At 42.7% G+C, this 12,794-nt stretch overlaps 1 protein-coding gene across 1 annotated transcript; it reads right to left on the reverse strand.

Moving 5' to 3' along the window:
* Positions 1-817: 817 nt before the first annotated feature.
* lrrc32 (leucine rich repeat containing 32) lies at positions 818-11,766 on the reverse strand. Its single transcript, XM_081355134.1, has 3 exons — positions 11,632-11,766; positions 7,982-8,072; positions 818-3,806 (listed from the first exon to the last, which is right to left on the reverse strand). The coding sequence occupies exons 2-3, from the start codon at positions 8,066-8,068 to the stop codon at positions 1,908-1,910; spliced, it is 1,986 nt and encodes a 661-aa protein (XP_081211260.1). The 5' UTR covers positions 8,069-8,072; positions 11,632-11,766; the 3' UTR covers positions 818-1,907.
* Positions 11,767-12,794: the final 1,028 nt, after the last annotated feature.

Raw genomic sequence — 12,794 nt, forward strand, 5'->3', positions numbered from 1 at the left:
AGTTGGAGCCCTTTTAGAGCAGAAAACAGTGGAAACTGCCGTCAAGCGAACAGCGGCGGGTCTCTGAGGACTCGGTGTTCCATGTTTGTGTGCGGGCCACTTCCTGTAGCACCACTTCCTGTTTGAACAGATGATGTCATTGTGCTAGAGACACTGCCAGTCTCTAATTAGTCTGCATTCATTGTTCTAATTATTGATAATTCATGCTGCTTTAATAAGCGTATAAAACACCTAAACATTCTTAAATCAAGACACATTTAGTTCAGCAGCAAAATGACCTCAGATATTAAGTCTGGTTTAAAATGATTACAATTATAAGTGAGTTCATGCTTAAAACAAACAAAATTGGGTCAAAAATAAATATAAAATAAATAACTGCCGATTGAGACAATTTTTCTGCCCCCACTGCCCGATATTTGTTCTTGTTTTAAGCAGAAACTCACTTCATTTTAATAATTAAGACTTAATATCTTAAGTCATTTTGCGCCTCCAGTAAATATATCTTGATTTAAGAATGTTTAGATATTCGTGCTGGAAAATAAGGCTACAATATTGAGGAAGAAGCTCATTTTTTGCGGTTCAGACCACATGTGAGATTCCTAACACGACATCTACATAGAAATTTGAATATTGCCTAATTTTACCCAGTAGTTTGTGCAAACCTAAAAGTGATGTCAGCCAGATAGAGCATTTCCTTTTCAGTTTATCATGCAAATACTTGTTTTGGTATTTTGTATTGATGTGTGTCATGATGATGATTCTGACCTAAAATGGTAATGCTGAAGCAGTGAGGAGGAACACACACCGCAGACACGCGTAACACAGACCTTTTATTTAGGAAAATACTTCATAAATAGATTTACACAACAGCTGTGGTATAGTTCCTTCATATAGTAGTGGCGGCTCATACATGACGTGTGTGTGTGACTGTGGGTTGTGTCATGTGTGTGTGTGTCTGGAAAGCAGAAGGTCCGTGACTCAGACTGATAGGAGGAAGCTCCTTTCAGTATCGCGTCAAACACAACTCTATTAATATCCGTGGTGATGATGTGCGCTTCCCTCGCCCGGGATCTCCCGTCTATCTTTATCCTCGCTCATGATATACACACCAGGGTCGAACTTATTCCAGGCTGGAAAGTCTAAAAAAAGACCAAACAAACATTGCGGTGTGTGTGTGTGTTTATGTGTGCGGAGCTAAACTCGATCGCCAGTCAAACACGGCTCAGGGTAACTGAGGCTGAGTAAATCATCAGCGCCAGGATAGGAAACCGAGCTCAACAACAGGAAAGTGGTGCAGGTGTTCCAGTGAAACGCTTCCTCTGTCCGATGACATTCCTTCGGCTAATGCACAACATGCTCTAGATCTCTCAGTCCAGTGCATCTAGTGTTTGCACCATGTTTTGCATCAGTCAAGGGCGGTTTTGCAATATGCAAACATATCGCAGGTTCATTTAACTCACACTCAAATCAGTCAATAAAGTGCATGCAATATACATCAGAAAGTGTAGTGTTGCTGCCGACTCGTGCAGTTTGAGTCGTGCAAGAGCTTCTTCAGGGTTCATGTTTATACAGTGTGTTCAGTTCACTTACCTAAAAAAATTGAGTAAACCCGTTGCCTTGAAATTATTAAGTAAAAAAATGTATTCTTAATTACAAAAATTAAGTTAAGTGAATTCTTACTTAATTTTATCGATCAAGCGTGAAGATTACTTAATAATTTTAAGGCAACGGGTCAGCTCAACTAATCACTTTTTACAGTGAATGTTTCGTGCAGTTTTGCTGGTGCACTTCACATTGGATCTGTTCCTGATCACCCACGCATCCCATACTGAAACCCGGTGTCATGCATGCGGCACTAGTCAGGTGAGAACGCTCTGGTTTCTTTTCCTTCTTTCGTCTTTAGACTCTTAAGCTTTGATGCCTCTTTTGAACCTGTGCCTCTTCGAGTGACAGAGCTTTAACGTGACGGCCAGCGCCAGCGCCATTCCCAGCACGAGCACCACGATCACGCTAATCCACAACACTTTCCCGTCGGCAGACTCGCAGTGCTCCGGCTTCACGGCGCTCACGCTGATCTCCACGCTCTCCGAGTCTCGGGAATACCAGCACGTGGCTCCGGAGAGATCCGGCACCGTGAGTCTCTCCTGCCGGAGAAGCGTGAGGAGGTGCGGGTTCATACAACAGCTCAACGGGTTCGATCCCACGTATAAAGTTCGGAGCGTTTCTTGCAGCGTTACTTCATAAAGCGTTACCAAACTGTTGTTTTGCAGGTTTAATGACTCCAGGGAGGAATCCCCGCTCCATAGGGAGACTCCCGTGAGCCGGTTCACCGACAAATCCAAGGATTTTAGATTCTGGAAAAGAGTGAAGTCCATTGTTAGGGATTGAAGTTGGTTTCCCTTTAGAGAGAGATGGGAAAGAGACGCCTCCAGACCGGAGAACGACGCCGGGATGATGTCAACGCCGGGATTCTGGGATAAATCCAGGATTAGCAACGGGCTTCCCTGGAACGATCCCGGTGGAACCGAAAACAACCCGTTTTCCGAAAGGTACAGATACCTTAGAGTCGGGATTGAGGAGAGTTGGACGCAGCCGAAACTCGGATTTCCCGAAGGAGAACAAATGCTGAGCTGGTTCTGCTGAAGATGAAGGCTTCGGATGTTGGGAAGCCTGAGGAAAATCCCGGCGTCTAACGTTTGGAGAGCGTTTCCCTCGAGGTGGAGCTCGTGTAACGCGGCCAGCGCGTTCATCCCAAAGGAAAGGTTCTGGAGATTGTTGGAGCTGATGTCTAGTGTCTCCAGAGAGTTCAGACCGGCGTCCACAGTGAAGCTTTCTAAACAGTTGTTGCTGATGTTCAGGGTCTCCAGCGCACTCATACTGGTGAAGAACGAGGGAGGAACCGCTTTCAGCTGGTTGAAGCTCAAGTCCAAGTAAAGCAAGCTGGGAAAATCCTGGTGCCTCTTACTGACGCACAATGAAAGAGGTTTATCAGGATCAGTCAATAGATATCCACCGTCCTTCAGGTTCTCCAGCTCTTCTAATGGACCGGAGCAATTTACACTCCTCAGGAGATTCCTAGACAAGTCCAGGTATATGAGCTTGTTCCTTTGGGGAAGGACGGGGAAGTAGAGGATTTTGTTTTCTCTCAAGTCCAGATACTGAAGCTCGAACTCCTGATCCGATTCGTCGGCCTGGAAGTTGGTCAAGCTGTTTTTGCTCAAGTTCAGCGTTCTGAGCTGGACGAGGTTGAAGTCCGTAATGCACGAGATGGAGTTCATAGACAAATCGAGATCGGAGAGTCCCGCCAAGGACTCGAACGCTCCTTCTTCGATCTCTATGATTACGTTGTTGTGTAAGTCGATGTTCTTTAAAGCTTGAGATCCGTTGAATGTGGATCGGCCTATCTTAGTGATGCTGTTCCCATCCAAAGAGAGGTTGGTGAGAACCGGGGCGTCGTTCAGGAAGAAGTCGCTCATGTCCGTGAACAACCCGTTTCCGGATAGATCCAGTCGGCGCACGGATGCGAGCGTCCCGACCTGTGTTTTCAGAGACGCGTAGAGATCCAGGGAGTTTTCCGACAGATCCAGCTCCTCCAGAAGCCTCATGTCTTGGAAGAGTCCCGGCTGGATGAACTGGATCTTGTTTCTGTGAAGGTTGAGATGTCGGATGGTGGAGGAGGACGGCAGGTCTCGGTCCGTGAGGTTCTGGAGGAGGTTTCGGGACAGATCGAGCCGGTGGATGGTGTCCGGGATTTGCTTCGGGATCCGTCTAAGGTTCAGATTGCTGCAGTCGAGGTCCTCCTGGAGCTGGAGAAGAAACAGTGCTATTAGTCAACATCAGCCAGGGTTTCTTCATAGGGGTGGCTCACATTTATTTGTGTAAAGTTTGTAACACACTTTGGTTAAAATTGCTCAATGATTGTGTAAAACAACATTCCTCTTTACCTCCTCAAAAACAGCTCTGTTCACAGCGACCCGTTTCAGTGCATGTCTCTTTAAATGATAATGAGCAACTGCCCCCCCCCCCCCTTTTTGTGGGGGGTGTCGACACAAGACACGTAAAGTGATGCCTTGGCGGACAGTATACAAACGGCTAAGGGCGGAAATATGCTAATACAGGAAATATGCTAATACAGGAAATATGGTAATTTGTGGGCGGAGCATGAGCATTATGACATCACATTGCTCAGAAAATTGAGAGTGTTTAGACTTTTTGAGGATTAAAAAAAAAGGAGTGAATGGATTTTCTTCATTGTACGCTGGTTGTGTCCACACACTGCAAACACACATTTACATGCAAACACCATATAAAAGTTAATTTTGCATCCGATTATCCCTTTAAAAAATGACATCAGTTTGTGCCTTATAGGCTATAGTGATCTCAAACATCAGAGACGTGACGCATATATAACAAATACATGCATGCAGTTTAGACACAGCTTTAATCGCCTTTTCGATTATTCATGAGAGCCACAGCTCCGCCCCTGGTCAACAACACACTGCAAAACAATGCTATTCGTACTTAGTATTTTTGTCTAGTTTTCAGTCCAAATATCTAAAAATGCTTAAATCAAGATGCATTTACTATACGAGTAAAATGCCATAAGATATCATGTCTTGTTTTTTGGGGAAATAAATCAAAATTAAGAGAGTTGTTGCTTAAAGAAAGTGTAAGGAAAAATGATGTGGACATCGAAGATCTAAAAACTCACGTTTATTACAGCAACGCAGGGGAGAGGAACACGGGGCACTCTGGGTTCAACTCTTCAACCTTTTATCCTGTTACAGTTTACCACTCTTAGGGCCCTATTTTAAACGCTGTTGCTTTTATACCGGCGGGATAAATGACTCTTGCGCCCGACGCAAATCTAAAATGTGTTGGTCTGAAGTCGCTTCATTACTCATAGGTGTGGTTTGGGCATAACGTGAAATAAACCAATCAGAGCGACATCTCACATTCCCTTTAAGAGCAGGTGCGCTTGTTCCATGGCGGACTGCTATTATAACGGCGGATTTGCCAGACGCGCGCCAGGAGCGGTTCACAGCCGAGGAGACCGACGTTCTCGTCAGGGCCGTAAAACACAGAGAAGTGACATTGGGGATGGAGAAACACACACAGATTAGCTTCAGTTAAACAGGCGTATGATAATCTGGGTAAATGTGTAAGGTAGATTTATGCCTATTTCACATCTTCATGGACACAACAATGATTTCCCTCGTGTGGAATATTTTTCCTTGTAATAATGTATGATTTGCAAAAATGAGAACTGCTTCTCCTGTGTAGATGAGAGAAGCAAAGTGTGTGTGCGCTGTGCTCACGCTACATTATGGCCAAGCATGCGCCCTTAAAATAGCATCTGAACGCGCCACTGACTTTAGTCGAGGTTTCTCCTGGTCAGTGGTGGAATTGTTTTCTGAAACTGCAAAATAGCACCAGGGAACGTTTGTGCCGGAACACGCCTCCTCTTTTCTCTGAACCGCCCCCGGGAGCGCAAGTTCATTCCTTAATTTACCGACGTGCGTCTGTGGAGGGAAAAGTCCGCTGTGCGCGGGTGCAAAATAGGAATGAAACATGCGTCAGTGTACAAAGTCAATTGCGCTGGGTGCGAGATAGGGCCCTTAGTGTTGATAAAGTTGTTCTTGCTGTCCCGCTGTGTTCTGCATGTTAATGAAGCGGAGACGCCCCGTCGTCTGAGATGCTTCTCCGTGTCCCATTCTACAATCGGTGAGCATTTGCTCAGGATGTAATCAACCCAAATAATGACTTCCTTCATCTCTATGGTAATCAAGCCATTTTAGGGATGAGCTCACTCTAAAATATATATTAATAGTGGAATGTGACTACAGCTTCTTACAAAAGCAACATTTTCTGAAAAAATATCTTAATTCAAACAGAAACAAAAAAAAATGTCTTACCCCATTGGTAGATGATTTTACTTGTTTTAAGCAACAACTCTCTTATAATATCTTATGGCATTCTCATACTTTAGTAAACGCATCCTGATTTGAGAATTTTTTTATATTTGGACTGGAAACAAGACAAAAATACTAAGTAAGAAAAGCATGTTTGGCAGTGTGATCCACCACAGGTTAACATGCATGACATCATCCGCTGTTTCCTGGAATATTCCGACACAATGGATCAGTTTTCCTGCGTGCCGTCAGACTGAAGCTCTATCTGTGCATCTATAGGCCACGCTCCTCACTCGGGCAGGTGCAGGAGTTTCCCTCGGCACCGGGACTGACCCTACATCTCCGGCAGAGATCGCCAGAGGATGGAGACATAATGATGTGTTTCATCCCACACACACTTCCTCACTGATGTCCAATCACAGACTTCCTGAACTCATCCTGAACTCTCTGACCTGGCATGATCAGTTCATCAGAAGTGACTGGATGCTTCTCCATAACATGACTCATTTGGTCTTTGCTAACAAGAGTGCACTATAGTTCATTTATGCAAGTGAGGAGAGCAAAATTGTGTAAACTGTGACATTTTACACCCAATATCTCTTCATACAGCGACTACCAGTGAAAAGATGATTCATTCACTTTGAGCTGATCATGTTTTGCTGAAGTGTGTTTTCTTTAATTGCTAATGCTCTTTTTACACACAGACTGAACACAATGAAGCATTGCTTGGTGATTGGTTGAGCTAAACTGGTATTATCTAATTGTGTAGTTAAATTTAACAGCTGACAGATATTCAACATAATTCATGTGTGAGACAGTCAGAAGGACGGACAAAACCAGTCAAATATCAACTGAGTTTGACTGTGTGTTAATCAAAGCTGAAGCGTTCTCTAAACCCTGAGTGAAGAGTCTCCAGTTGTCATGTAGAGCTGTAAAATGATTATAGATTTAATGAGAATGCTCCTCCTCAGTGTTTCTGTCTCGTTTTCCAGCACAAATATCTAAAGATTCTTAAATCAAGACACATTTACTGGAGAAGAAGCAAAATGACTGAAGATCTTGTTTGTGAAAAATGCATCAAAATGAAGTGAGTTTGTGTTTAAAACATTAAGAACTAATGTCTCGATTTCGATTTCCCTTTGAATGAAGTTTATTTTTCTGACTCCACTGGCAGATATATTATATATAAGCATAAACTCACGTCTTTTTGATCATATTTTCTCAGTAAACATTTTCACTCATTTTGTTTCTCCACACTAAAAAAAAAAGTCAAATTTACTTAATTTTTCTTTCGCAACTGCATGCAGATTTCTAAAGTAATTTCACAAATGTAATTAACAACGAAAATAAGTAACTTTAACTCGTCCAGTAAAAGGTCGAGTAACTTCTACTTTTAACTCAAAACAAAATCTTCTTTTCCCTTTGAATTAAGACAACTGGTCACACTTTACACTAAGGCTCATTAGTTCACATTAATACATGCATTTACTAACATGAGCAATATCTGTGAATCTTTGTTAACATTAGTTCATACAAATACAGCTGTTCATGTTAGTTAATGTTCACAAATATAACCTTTGATTTTAATAATTTATTAGTAAATGTTCAAATTAATATGAACTAATATTATTAAATGCTGTAGAAGTATTGTGCACTCTTAGTTAGGGTAGTTAACTAATGTTAAGGAATGAACATTATTGTAAAGTGTTTTAAGCACAAACTTAAAGTTTTAAGCTCAAACTCGCTTCATTTTGATGCATTTTTCAGAATGCAAGACTATCCGCTTAATTTAAGTTTGCTTTGATGTTTGTACTGGAAAAGTGAGTTAGAAACTGGTTCTCTGCTGTGCAAGACTCCGCCGCTCTGAGACTCTACAGACGCGCGTCTATCCAAGCTAAAGTTAGTCCGTTGATTCTATTTGAGACTAACAACTGAGATCTCACTAGTGTTTGTTTCTGTTCTACATGTGGACATTTTCGTCTCTGAACAGAGTCCGTTTCACTCGAGCAACTGAGACACACACACACACACACACCTGATCAGTTACTGAGAGATGACCAGACACTCACCTCTCGACAGGCCGAAGCCTCCGCTGGACGTCTGAAGGCCGAGACCGGCTGGACCACGAGCATCAGTATCCAGAGACACGGACCCATGATGCTGCACACACACACACACACACACACACACACACAGATGAAGCAGAGCATGACGTCACACTGAGCCAGGGCACGTCACAGCTTCTGTTTTTAGCTCTGATGTGGAAACATGTGTCACCGTCTCTAACATGATCTAGTTGAACAGAAACACCCACATGTTGAGAAATATAATAATCATCGTTTCCACATTGTGTTCAATATATATCAGAGAATGACGTTTCAGAACGAGTGATTACTCATCCTGCGCCAATCAAAGACGAGAAGAACCGCAAGATCGGAAACAAAACATTAGTCTGTCTACTCAGCTTTATTTCTATACAGTAGAGACTCAACAACAGTTCAAACGAGTCGGATCAAACACTGAAGATCATCAGCTATGAAGCCCAGTGTCAGCTCTACACACACCTGCTCTTACTCGAGCGCACATCTGAACTCTGGCAAAGCAAGAGCTGGAGGAGCAGAAGGGCTGAACACTGAGTCCTGTTTACTGAAACATTTATCAAAACTAATTGAGTTTGTGCTTAAAAACAGAAGAAATATCTGCCAGTGGAGTCAGAATCATAAACTGGTGACTCGTTTAAAGAGAACAGGGTTATTCTCCTGAGCTCTCCGGCAGATTTCTGCTCTGAACACAAACTCGACTCGCACGCTTCTCAGTGACACGACTCCAGGAGGAACATGCAGTGCAAGATCATCTCATCAAACATCAGCTGTAGTGTGTGTGTGTGTCATCGCTGCTTCCTCAGAAGAGTTACTGCCTCAGAAGTGCAGTGTGTGTGTTACCTCAGTAGTGTGTGTTACCCCAGAAGTGTGTGTTACCTCAGAAGTGTGTTGCCTCAGTAGTGTAGTGTGTGTGTTACCTCAGAAGTGTTACCCCAGTAGTGTGTTATCTCAGTAGTGTAGTGTGTGTGTTACCTCACTGGTGTGTGTTACCCAAGAAGTGTGTGTTACCTCAGAAGTGTGTGTTACCTCAGTGGTGTGTGTTACCTCAGAAGTGTTACCCCAGTAGTGTGTGTTACCCAAGTAGTGTGTGTTACCTCAGAAGTGTGTGTTACCTCAGAAGTGCGTTACCTCAGTAGTGTGTGTTACCCAAGTAGTGTGTGTTACCTCAGAAGTGTGTGTTACCTCAGAAGTGCGTTACCTCAGTAGTGTAGTGTTACCCAAGTAGTGTGTGTTACCTCAGAAGTGTGTGTTACCTCAGTGGTGTGTGTTACCCCAGTAGTGTGTGTTACCCAAGTAGTGTGTGTTACCTCAGAAGTGTGTGTGTTACCTCAGAAGTGCGTTACCTCAGTAGTGTGTGTTACCTCAGTAGTGTGTGATACCTCAGACGTGCGTGTTACCTCAGACGTGTGTGTTACCTCAGACGTGTGTGTTACCTCAGACGTGCGTGTTACCTCAGACGTGCGTGTTACCTCAGACGTGCGTGTTACCTCAGACGTGCGTGTTACCTCAGACGTGCGTGTTACCTCAGACGTGCGTGTTACCTCAGTGGTGTGTTAGCTCAGTAATGTGTTACCTTAGTAGTGCATGGTACATCAGTCGTGTGTTACCTCAGTAGTGTGTGATACCTCAGACGTGCGTGTTACCTCAGAAGTGTGTGTTACCTCAGTGGTGTGTTAGCTCAGTAATGTGTTACCTTAGTAGTGCATGGTACATCAGTCGTGTGTTACCTCAGTAGTGTGTGTTACCTCAGTAGTGTGTGATACCTCAGACGTGCGTGTTACCTCAGAAGTGTGTTACCTCAGTCGTGTGTTAGCTCAGTAATGTGTTACCTTAGTAGTGCATGGTACATCAGTCGTGTGTTACCTTAGTAGTGCATGTTACCTCAGTAGTGTGTGTTACCTCAGTAGTGTGTGATACCTCAGACGTGCATGTTACCTCAGACGTGCATGTTACCTCAGTAGTGTGTGTTACCTCAGTAGTGTGTGTTACCTCAGTAGTGTGTGATACCTCAGACGTGCGTGTTACCTCAGAAGTGTGTTACCTCAGTAGCGTGTTAGCTCAATATTAGTGTGTTACCTCAGTAGTGTTTTACCCCAGTAGTGTGTGTTATCTCAGTCGTGTTTGCTCAATATTAGTGTGTGTGTGTGTGTGTGTGTGTGTGTGTGTGTTAACTCAGCAGTGAGTTACCTCAGTAGTGTGTTTGCTCAGTGTTAGTGTGTGTGTAAGCTCAATATTAGTGTGTTACCTCAGTAGTGAGTTTGCTCAGTATTAGTGTGTGTGTGTGTGTGTGTGTGTGTGTGTGTGTGTAAGCTCAATATTAGTGTGTTACCTCAGTAGTGTTTTGCTCAGTATTAGTGTGCGTGTGTAAGATCATATATGAGTGTGTTACCTCAGTAGTGTGTTTGCTCAGTATTAGTGTGTGTGTAAGATCATATATGAGTGTGTTACCTCAGTAGTGTGTTTGCTCAGTATTAGTGTGTGTGTGTAAGATCATATATGAGTGTGTTACCTCAGTAGTGTGTTTGCTCAGTATTAGTGTGTGTGTGTAAGATCATATATGAGTGTGTTACCTCAGTAGTGTTTTGCTCAGTATTAGTGTGTGTGTGTAAGATCATATATGAGTGTGTTACCTCAGTAGTGTGTTTGCTCAGTATTAGTGTGTGTGTGTAAGATCATATATGAGTGTGTTACCTCAGTAGTGTTTTGCTCAGTATTAGTGTGTGTGTGTAAGATCATATATGAGTGTGTTACCTCAGTAGTGTGTTTGCTCAGTGTTAGTGTGTGTGTAAGCTCAATATTAGTGTGTTACCTCAGTAGTGTGTTTGCTCAGTATTAGTGTGTGTAAGCTCAATATTAGTGTGTTACCTCAGTAGTGAGTTTGCTCAGTATTAGTGTGTGTGTGTGTGTGTGTGTGTGTGTGTGTGTAAGCTCAATATTAGTGTGTTACCTCAGTAGTGTGTTTGCTCAGTATTAGTGTGTGTGTAAGATCATATATGAGTGTGTTACCTCAGTAGTGTGTTTGCTCAGTATTAGTGTGTGTGTGTAAGCTCAATATTAGTGTGTTACCTCAGTAGTGTTTTGCTCAGTATTAGTGTGTGTGTGTAAGATCATATATGAGTGTGTTACCTCAGCAGTGTGTTTGCTCAGTGTTAGTGTGTGTGTAAGCTCAATATTAGTGTGTTACCTCAGTAGTGTGTTTGCTCAGTATTAGTGTGTGTAAGCTCAATATTAGTGTGTTACCTCAGTAGTGAGTTTGCTCAGTATTAGTGTGTGTGTGTGTGTGTGTGTGTGTGTGTGTGTGTGTGTGTAAGCTCAATATTAGTGTGTTACCTCAGTAGTGTGTTTGCTCAGTATTAGTGTGTGTGTAAGCTCAATATTAGTGTGTTACCTCAGTAGTGTGTTTGCTCAGTATTTGTGTGTGTGTGTGTGTGTGTGTGTGTGTGTGTGTGTGTGTGTGTGTGTGTGTGTGTGTAAGATCATATATGAGTGTGTTACCTCAGTAGTGTGTTTGCTCAGTATTAGTGTGTGTGTGTAAGATCATATATGAGTGTGTTACCTCAGTAGTGTGTTTGCTCAGTATTAGTGTGTGTGTGTAAGATCATATATGAGTGTGTTACCTCAGTAGTGTGCTTCTCCAGTGCTGTCCTCTCTCATGCTGCTCTCCTCAGTCTGGCTGAAGCTCAGGACTCTCTCTCTCTGCTCGATACACATCCTGTGAGAAGAATAAATATCCTGCAAATACTCACTTGTTTTTTCCTTCTGAGCTCATGCTTGGGATTGGTCAAATCTGACCTCCCTCCCTCTCTCTCTCTCTCTCTCTCTCTCTCTCTCTCTCTCTCTCTCTCTCTGTTCCCAAAACTCGTTAAACGCGGTTAACTGTGAGTGTGTAGTAAATGAACATCCCCTCACTCAAACACGTTTAGCCTCCTCATGACATGTTATCGTCATGTCAGCAGCGAGTGTGTGCGTGCGTGCGTGCGTGCGTGCGTGTGTGTGTGTGTGTGTGTTTGAGTAATACTGCTTCTGTCCAGATTCAGATTTGCTGGGTTGGAAGGATTTACGCGATAGTCGTTTATTTCAGTTTATTTCTATTCTATTTTCTATTTTGATTGCATTCATTTGTAATTATAATATTCAAATATTTTTCACTTTATTGTCTTTTTTAGAGCTGCTTTACAGCAGAATTTGAATTTCTCATGTTTGATAGTTTTGCATCATTGACTCTGTTATTTTCCTGAAGCTGCTTTGAAACTATTGTATAAAGCGCAATAGAATAAAGCTGAATTCCAAGTTAACGTCGTTTAAAATAAACCTGTTGAGTAGTTAAAGCAAATCGCTGCGTCACTGTGTGTGTGTGTGTGTGTGTGTGTGTGTGTGTGTCATATGACCGCGTGTTCCCACGGCATCTTCAGGGATTCCCGGGATTCATTCAGAATTCCCGCGGGAAAACTCTTGCCCTTTCCTCAAGCCCTTTGCTTTTGGTTTTTATTTCAGTTTTTCCCGTAAAGTTAATCCTCTGTCGAGTCAAAGCAGAAAACAGAAAATTTTAAATAAATTGTTTAAGTGGGCTAATGCAAAAAATAAAAACCCACAAAAAAAAAAACCCACGAGTTGACATGTTTATAATAATCAGGTGTTTGTATAATTCACTAAATATAACAATAACACACCCATTGTCAACAGAACACGGATAAAAAAAAAGTTAATGATTCGCTAGCAAGAGAAAAAGATAAATAAGAAAGACAGGAGGAAAAACGCATTAACTGTGTGTTTGTGTGCG

The sequence above is a fragment of the Scardinius erythrophthalmus genome (assembly GCF_964197995.2).
Source record: "Scardinius erythrophthalmus genome assembly, chromosome: 23".
In the NCBI taxonomy this organism is placed as follows: Eukaryota; Metazoa; Chordata; class Actinopteri; order Cypriniformes; family Leuciscidae; genus Scardinius; species Scardinius erythrophthalmus.

What these genes read in the sequence shown, in the direction of transcription:
- lrrc32 (XM_081355134.1), bottom strand. Translation starts at nt 8,068, where the DNA reads ATGGGTCCGTGTCTCTGGATACTGATGCTCGTGGTCCAGCCGGTCTCG. An exon ending in AGGCTTCGGCCTGTCGAGAG is followed by an intron (nt 3,807 to 7,981) that starts GTGAGTGTCTGG and finishes TTTCTTCTCCAG; the next exon opens with CTCCAGGAGGACCTCGACTG.